General features: G+C 54.3%; 1 protein-coding gene across 1 annotated transcript; it reads right to left on the bottom strand.

The window, feature by feature from the left end:
- Window positions 1–7,178: 7,178 nt before the first annotated feature.
- On the bottom strand, window positions 7,179–8,501 carry LOC109156529. Its single transcript, XM_019304381.1, has one exon. The coding sequence runs from the start codon at window positions 8,499–8,501 to the stop codon at window positions 7,179–7,181; it is 1,323 nt and encodes a 440-aa protein (XP_019159926.1).
- Window positions 8,502–8,779: the final 278 nt, after the last annotated feature.

Raw genomic sequence — 8,779 nt, 5'->3', positions numbered from 1 at the left:
ATGCCCAAATCTGGATGGGCGCCACCTCGGTCTGCAAGTGGTGTGCCGACGTTCTCCTGCCTAATGACGTGGCGGCGACGCAAGCTTTGGGGGACGGGTATATCATCGAGGCCTCGCTTCGCCAATCTTACCGCGTAAGTGTCACTGACTCGGCTCCTATTCTCCGCTCTTTCTTTTCCTTGTCTGACTCGTGACAACTGCGCAGAACCTCACCTTTCAGATGGAGATGGGCAAACGGCTCCAGAACTTTAGGACCGAGATGCGGTCCATGGTTCTCAAGATGCGCCAAACAGAGGAGGCTTTCCTGGAAGAGCAGGCGAAGCATCTTAAGATGGTGGAGGTGCACAACTCCGAGCTGCTGAGGATTACCCGTCAATGGGAGGAGGAGAGGGATAAGGTGGCAACGATCGCCGCGACCTCCGTCGAAGATTACAAGAAGTCGGCGGCCTTCGAGGCGGATGTGAGAGCGGCGGTGGAGGCCCGGAAGAAAGAGGTGGCCAAGGAGTGGCTGGCGACCCCAGAAGGCGACGAGTTCCTTCTGGATCTGGGAGAACGCGATTACCGCCTTGGTTTCCGCGAAGCGCAGACAGAGATCCACGCCACGTTGCTGGCTCGTGACTCCTCGTTCACTCCCGAGGGCTGGAGCCTCAAGCCGGTGTTGGATGCTGAAGGGCCGGCAGCGCCTGCTGATCCGTCGACTCTTCCCACGGCGACGCCCCCAGAGCTTATCGAGTCCTCTCCTCAGGCGGAGGACCCTTCTTCTGTTCCCCTAGCTGGACCAACGGCAGGGGCGCAAGTTGAAGGGGTCGACGTCGACACCCCATCCCCAGTAGCTTAGGGCTTTTTAAGATAGCCCTTTTTTTGTAAAGGTTGGCCTCCTTTTCGGCCTTATTTTAATGAAAAAGCTCTTCCTTCTTTCGCACTTTGTTTTCGAATTCTTTTAATACTGACAAATCTCTAAGGCTTCGAGCCTTTTCTCCCTTACCTCCTAATTCACCCTTGCCGAGTCCTTCAATCGAGGCGACTCCCTGGGCTTTCTCTTGGAAACGACTAAGGGCCTGGGCCCTTGTTTCCTAACTCTTTCTCGCCGAGTCCCTCAGTCGAGGCGACTCTTTAGGCTTTTCCTTTCTCATAAACGGTTTAGGGTCAGTGCCCCGTTGTTTCTATATATACTCGCCGAGTCCCTCAGTCGAGGCGACTCCTTCTGGCTTTTTCTCGGAAACGACTAAGGGTCTGGGCCCTTGTTTCCTAACTCTTTCTCGCCGAGTCCCTCAGTCGAGGCGATTCTTTAGGCTTTTCCTTCCTCAGAAACGGTTTAGGGTCAGTGCCCCATTGTTTCTATATATACTCGCCGAGTCCCTCAGTCGAGGCGACTCCTTCTGGCTTTTTCTCGGAAACGACTAAGGGTCTGGGCCCTTGTTTCCTAACTCTTTCTCGCCGAGTCCCTCAGTCGAGGCGACTCTTTAGGCTTTTCCTTCCTCAGAAACGGTTTAGGGTCAGTGCCCCGTTGTTTCTATATATACTCGCCGAGTCCCTCAGTCAAGGCGACTCCTTCTGGCTTTTTCTCGGAAACGACTAAGGGTCTGGGCCCTTGTTTCCTAACTCTTTCTCGCCGAGTCCCTCAGTCGAGGCGACTCTTTAGGCTTTTCCTTCCTCAGAAACGGTTTAGGGTCAGTGCCCCGTTGTTTCTATATATACTCGCCGAGTCCCTCAGTCGAGGCGACTCCTTCTGGCTTTTTCTCGGAAACGACTAAGGGTCTGGGCCCTTGTTTCCTGACTCTTTCTCGCCGAGTCCCTCAGTCGAGGTGACTCTATAGGCTTTTCCTTCCTCAGAAACGGTTTAGGGTCAGTGCCCCGTTGTTTCTATATATACTCGCCGAGTCCCTCAGTCGAGGCGACTCCTTCTGGCTTTTTCTCGGAAACGACTAAGGGTCTGGGCCCTTGTTTCCTAACTCTTTCTCGCCGAGTCCCTCAGTCGAGGCGACTCTTTAGGCTTTTCCTTTCTCAGAAACGGTTTAGGGTCAGTGCCCCGTTGTTTCTATATATACTCGCCGAGTCCCTCAGTCGAGGCGACTCCTTCTGGCTTTTTCTCGGAAACGACTAAGGGTCTGGGCCCTTGTTTCCTAACTCTTTCTCGCCGAGTCCCTCAGTCGAGGCGATTCTTTAGGCTTTTCCTTCCTCAGAAACGGTTTAGGGTCAGTGCCCCGTTGTTTCTATATATACTCGCCGAGTCCCTCAGTCGAGGCGACTCCTTCTGGCTTTTTCTCGGAAACGACTAAGGGTCTGGGCCCTTGTTTCCTAACTCTTTCTCGCCGAGTCCCTCAGTCGAGGCGACTCTTTAGGCTTTTCCTTCCTCAGAAACGGTTTAGGGTCAGTGCCCCGTTGTTTCTATATATACTCGCCGAGTCCCTCAGTCAATGCGACTCCTTCTGGCTTTTTCTCGGAAACGACTAAGGGTCTGGGCCCTTGTTTCCTAACTCTTTCTCGCCGAGTCCCTCAGTCGAGGCGACTCTTTAGGCTTTTCCTTCCTCAGAAACGGTTTAGGGTCAGTGCCCCGTTGTTTCTATATATACTCGCCGAGTCCCTCAGTCGAGGCGACTCCTTCTGGCTTTTTCTCGGAAACGACTAAGGGTCTGGGCCCTTGTTTCCTGACTCTTTCTCGCCGAGTCCCTCAGTCGAGGTGACTCTTTAGGCTTTTCCTTCCTCAGAAACGGTTTAGGGTCAGTGCCCCGTTGTTTCTATATATACTCGCCGAGTCCCTCAGTCGAGGCGACTCCTTCTGGCTTTTTCTCGGAAACGACTAAGGGTCTGGGCCCTTGTTTCCTAACTCTTTCTCGCCGAGTCCCTCAGTCGAGGCGACTCTTTAGGCTTTTCCTTTCTCAGAAACGGTTTAGGGTCAGTGCCCCGTTGTTTCTATATATACTCGCCGAGTCCCTCAGTCGAGGCGACTCCTTCGGGCTTTTTCTCGGAAATGACTAAGGGTCTGGGCCCTTGTTTCCTAACTCTTTCTCGCCGAGTCCCTCAGTCGCGGCGACTCTTTAGGCTTTTCCTTTCTCAGAAACGGTTTAGGGTCAGTGCCCCGTTGTTTCTATATATACTCGCCGAGTCCCTCAGTCGAGGCGACTCCTTCTGGCTTTTTCTCGGAAACGACTAAGGGTTTGGGCCCTTGTTTCCTAACTCTTTCTCGCCGGGTCCCTCAGTCGAGGCGATTCTTTAGGCTTTTCCTTTCTCAGAAACGGTTTAGGGTCAGTGCCCCGTTGTTTCTATATATACTCGCCGAGTCCCTCAGTCGAGGCGACTCCTTCGGGCTTTTTCTCGGAAACGACTAAGGGTCTGGGCCCTTGTTTCCTAACTCTTTCTCGCCGAATCCCTCAGTCGAGGCGACTCTTTAGGCTTTTCCTTTCTCAGAAACGGTTTAGGGTCAGTGCCCCGTTGTTTCTATATATACTCGTCGAGTCCCTCAGTCGAGGCGACTCCTTCTGGCTTTTTCTCGGAAACGACTAAGGGTTTGGGCCCTTGTTTCCTAACTCTTTCTCGCCGAGTCCCTCAGTCGAGGCGACTCTTTAGGCTTTTCCTTTCTCAGAAACGGTTTAGGGTCAGTGCCCCGTTGTTTCTATATATACTCGCCGAGTCCCTCAGTCGAGGCGACTCCTTCTGGCTTTTTCTCGGAAACGACTAAGGGTCTGGGCCCTTGTTCCCTAACTCTTTCTCGCCGAGTCCCTCAGTCGAGGCGACTCTTTAGGCTTTTCCTTTCTCAGAAACGGTTTAGGGTCAGTGCCCCGTTGTTTTTATATATACTCGCCGAGTCCCTCAGTCGAGGCGACTCCTTCTGGCTTTTTCTCGGAAACGACTAAGGGTTTGGGCCCTTGTTTCCTAACTCTTTCTCGCCGAGTCCCTCAGTCGAGGCGACTCTTTAGGATTTTCCTTTCTCAGAAACGGTTTAGGGTCAGTGCTCCGTTGTTTCTATATATACTCGCCGAGTCCCTGGGACGATTAGCTGTAACCCATGTGCTTTATTTAGATTTTTGGAATCCTCGAGCCCGTACACGGCCTATCCTTTTCTACTGATAGAACCTTTTCAAATGAGTGACGTTCCATATGCGATCTATGGGCTTGCCTTCCATAGTCTCTAACTTGTAGGTTCCGGCTTGGACCACCGCTGCAATGCGGTATGGCCCCTCCCACTTAACCGCAAACTTGCCTCCTTCGGTGGGCTGACTGGCTTGTCGATCGCGTAACACGAGGTCGCCAACCTGGAAGGTTCACGGGCGAGTCCTACGGTCGCGATATCTTTTCACCGCCTGCTGGTACTCAACCATTCGTGCACTCGCGGCTTCCCTTCTTTCCTCTAGGAAATTTTTCTCGATCCGCAGATTCTCTTCGTTCGCTGCATCCGAGTAGGTGCAAACCCGGTGGGTGGGCTCGACCACTTCGACTGGAACCTTGGCCTCGAAGCCGTATGCGAGCGAGAACGGGCTCTCCCCCGTCGCTCGCCGCTGGGTAGTGCGATAAGCCCATAGGACTCGGTCAAGCTCGTCCGCCCAATTTCCTCGGATGTCTTCGAGCTTCTTCCAGATCCCATCGACCAACGTTCGATTCACATTCTCGACCTGCCCATTGGCTTGTGGGTACGCCACCGATACCTTGGTATGCTTGATATCGTGTCGGCGGCAGAAGTCAGCGAAGGCCTGGCAGTCAAACTGTCGCCCGTTGTCGCTGACGATATGCTCGGGCAGGCCGAAGCGACAGATCACCTTTTTCCACAGAAAACGTCGATATTGGTACTCGGTGATGGTAGCCAATGGTTCTGCCTCGACCCATTTGGTGAAGTAGTCGATAGCCACGACGCAAAACTTCAGACCTCCCGGGGCGACGGGCAATGGTCCCAACAAGTCTATTCCCCACTTGGCGAAGGGGATGGCAGTGGTGACCGGTGTATAAAAGGTGGCCGGCCGGGTGTCTTTCCTGGCGAATGCTTGGCAAACGCCGCACTTGGACATCCATTCGATACAGTCTCGCATCATGGTCGGCCAGTAATACCCTTGAACGACTAACTTCCGGGCGAGCGTGTGGGCGCCCTGGTGCGCGGCGCAAATGCCTCTATGATCTTCGTCCATTATTTTCTCGGCCTCAGGTCTAAGCAGGCACTTTAGCAAGGGTCCTCCGAACGACTGTTTATATAGCTGCCCGTCGATGATCTGGAAGGAAGGGGCTTTCCGCCGAACTCTAGCGGCGACTCCTTGGTCACTTGGTAACTCGCCCGTCTCCTTGAATCGCCGGATGTCTTCCATCCAAAACATCTCAGGGTTTTTCTCCCGATCCCATTCCTCGATATTTACTTGCTGGACTTCCAGTGGTGTCTCTTCAACACTCGGCCGATTTAACTCCTCCTTCTGGCAAATCTTTATCAGGTGGTCCGGTACCCCTTCCAGGGCAATTTTGGACAATATGTCGGCTTCCACGTTGTCCGCTCGGGATATGTACTCTATCTCGTAAGCCCCGAACTCTTTTAACATCTCAACTGCACGCTCTTTGTATAGTACCATCCTTGCATTCTTAGTTTCACACGTACCCGAGATCTGTCCGACTACCAGTCTGGAGTCAGTCTTGATTCGCAGCCGCTCGACTCCCAGGGCCTTGGCGAGTCGGAGGCCATTTAATACTGCTTCATACTCGGCCTCGTTATTTGATGTCGAGAACAAGTATCTCAGAGCGTAATATAGCCGGAATCCTTCCGGAGTGATGAGCATGACACCGCCTCCACAGTGCTGTCGACTCGATGCTCCATCCGCGTGCATTTCCCACCACTCGCCCGAGAAGCTCTCCGGGGCGTGTTCCTTTTCTTCCTCACTTGCTGTACATTCGACCAGGAAGTCGGCCAAGGCTTGACCTTTAATGGAAGGCCGGGGTTGGTACTCAATCCCATACTGAGTCAACCCTACGGCCCATTTTACAAGTCGGCCGGAGGACAAGGGGTTTCTTAGCACGCTCCCGAGCGGCTGGTCTGTCAGAACTCGGACGGTATGGGCTTGGAAATAAGGTGCCAGCTTGCGCACGGTGACTACCAATGCATACACAATCTTTTCCAGAGCGGTGTACCGCGTCTCAGCGGCCTTCAGCGAGCGACTTACGTAATAAACCGGGTGCTGGACTCGGTCCTCATCTCGGACCAATACCGAACTCACTACTTTGGCCGAGGCGGCGAGGTACAAGAATAAGGGCTCGCCCACCTGGGGGGTAGATAGCACTTGGGGCGTTGAAAGGTACTGTTTCAACTCCTCGAACGATTGTTGGCATTCGGCAGTCCAAGCGAATCCCTCCTTCTTCCTCATGGCTTCGAAGAAAGGCATGGTCTTATCCGCCGCTTTGCTCAGGAAGCGGCTAAGGGCGGCCAACCGACCAGTCAATCGTTGTAGGTCCTTGACGGTGGCAGGAGGCTGCATGTCGATGATGGCCTGTACTTTCTCCGGATTAGGCTCAATGCCTCGTTTGGTGACCATGTAGCCCAAGAATTTGCCACCTTGGACGGCGAACGCGCACTTTTTGGGGTTCAGCCGAAGGTTGTATTTTATCATTACCTTGAAGCAGTCGGCCAGGTCCTCCGCATGCTTGTCCTCCTCCCGGCTCTTGACGAGCATATCGTCGACGTACGCGGCCATCGATTTCCCAAGCAGATGTTGGAACAGCCGGGCGACCATTCGGGTGTACGTAGCCCCGGCATTTTTAAGTCCGAAGGGCATGACTCGGTAACAGTAAACTCCGTCCGGTGTCAGGAAGGCGGTCTTCTCCTCATCCGCCGGGTGCATAAATATTTGGTGGTACCCTCTGAAGGCGTCCATGAAACTCAGTAGTACCGACCCGGCCGTTTCGTCGACTAACTGGTCGATCCAAGGTAGGGGAAACGGGTCTTTCGGGCAAGCCTTATTAAGATCGGTGTAATCCACGCACATTCGCCACGCCGAGGGCTTGGGTACGAGGACCACATTTGCCAACCACTCCGGGTACTTAACCTCGCGGACGTGCCCGGCCGCTAGTAGCGTGCTAACTTCCTTCTTCACAAATTCCCTCTGGTCGTTGGCCAGGTATCGTTTCTTTTGTACGACCGGTCGGTGCTCCGGATCCATGGCGAGTCGGTGTGATATAACCGACCGATCGACGCCGGGCATATCCTCCGGGCCCTAGGCGAAAACCAATCGATGTTCCTGGAGCACTCTCACGATTTCCCCCCTTAGTTTCTCAGGAAGGCCGACCCCAATTCTCACCCGCCTACTAGGCTGTGCGGGGTCAATCTCGACTTCCTCTAGCACGACGGCCGGCTCAGGGCGAGGTATCACCGTTTTCTTAGGGGGCCTCTCGGTAATCTCGTGGACCTGCATTTCACGTTTGCCCATCCCTCTACATGCTTGTAAATAACAGTCGCGGGCGACCTTGCGATCGCAACGTACCGTTCCTATTCCGTTCGGCGTGCGAAACTTTAAGCACAGGTGTTCGATCGAGATTAGGGCTCCGAGGTCCTCCAAACCCGGACGGCCGAGTATGGCGTTATGTGAGCAGGCCAGATTTACCACGATAAACTTCATGCTTAACTTCTGTACATCCGGGTAACTGCCAATCTCCACGGGAAGGGTGATCGACCCTTCCGCCTCCACCGAGTCCCCGGTGAAGCCGGCGAGAGGGGTTTTGACAGGATTCAGCTGCTCTCGGGATAGCCCCATTTTGGTGAAGGTCTCCAGGTATAGCACGTTGACGCTACTCCCGGTGTCAACCAGGATTCGGCGAACGACTACACCATTGATGTCCATAGCGATGACCAACGCATCTCGATGCGGGGTCTCTCCGGCTGGCAGGTCCCTATCGGTGAACACGATGGGTTCTCGGCATACCTTTTTGGAGCTCTCTTCGCGGCCGTAAACCGTCCCGACATACAATTGCCGAGCCCAGGCTTTTCGGGTGTTTGCCGAGTCGCCGCCCTCTGGTCCGCCGACTATCATGTTGATAACCGGCTTCTGGCGCCATTGGGCTTCGTCCTCTTCGGAAGCCAGCTGCTTACCTCGGCTGTTCTCTGCGTCGGCGGCAAGTCCCTCATCTCCTCGACTGGCCGACCTTCGCCTCCATTGATTAGGGGGCGGGGTCCCTTGCTGGATAATCCCCTCCATGATCTTCTTTAGATAGAAGCATTCTTCCGTGCTGTGAGTATAAGATTTATGATAACGACAGTACTTAGAAGTCTTACCAGTCTCCCCACTTGTTACACGGTCGTCGATCGGTGGAGGCGGAGGTGGGGCGACTGCTTGTATCTCGTGGACCGGCCGCTCCGGAACCGGTCGATAGGCGTGAACGACGGGGCGGTCGTACGGTCGCCTAACCTCGGGTCGCCGGGCCACATCCGAACGCCTTTCCTTCGTCTCGGCCCGCGTCCTTTTCCCGCTGGCGGACCCGCCGACCTCGCGTTGTCGTTTATGCTTCATGGCCTGCTCCGTGTTGGCTCTCTTGTTGGCCATCTGGATAGCTTCCGCGTATGTTGCCGGGCGATTGTCCCTTAGGTCTCGGTACAGCTGGCCGGACCGCAAAGACTCGATGAAGAAAGTGAGTGTCGTTTGGTCCTCCACTTCCTCTATCGACTGGATCTCCTTTTACCAGCGGGCTAAATAGGTTTTTAAGGACTCGCCCTCGTCCTGGTGGATGTCGCCTAAGTGCGTCAGGTCCTTCTGTGGCTTGGTGTTGGCGGCGTAGTGGCTCATGAAGCGATCTGCCAGCTCCTCGAAACTGTGAATCGTAC

This window comes from Ipomoea nil, unplaced genomic scaffold (genome assembly GCF_001879475.1).
Source record: "Ipomoea nil cultivar Tokyo-kokei standard unplaced genomic scaffold, Asagao_1.1 scaffold2735, whole genome shotgun sequence".
Lineage (NCBI taxonomy): Eukaryota > Viridiplantae > Streptophyta > Magnoliopsida > Solanales > Convolvulaceae > Ipomoea > Ipomoea nil.
This window is presented reverse-complemented; position numbering and strand designations above follow the sequence as displayed.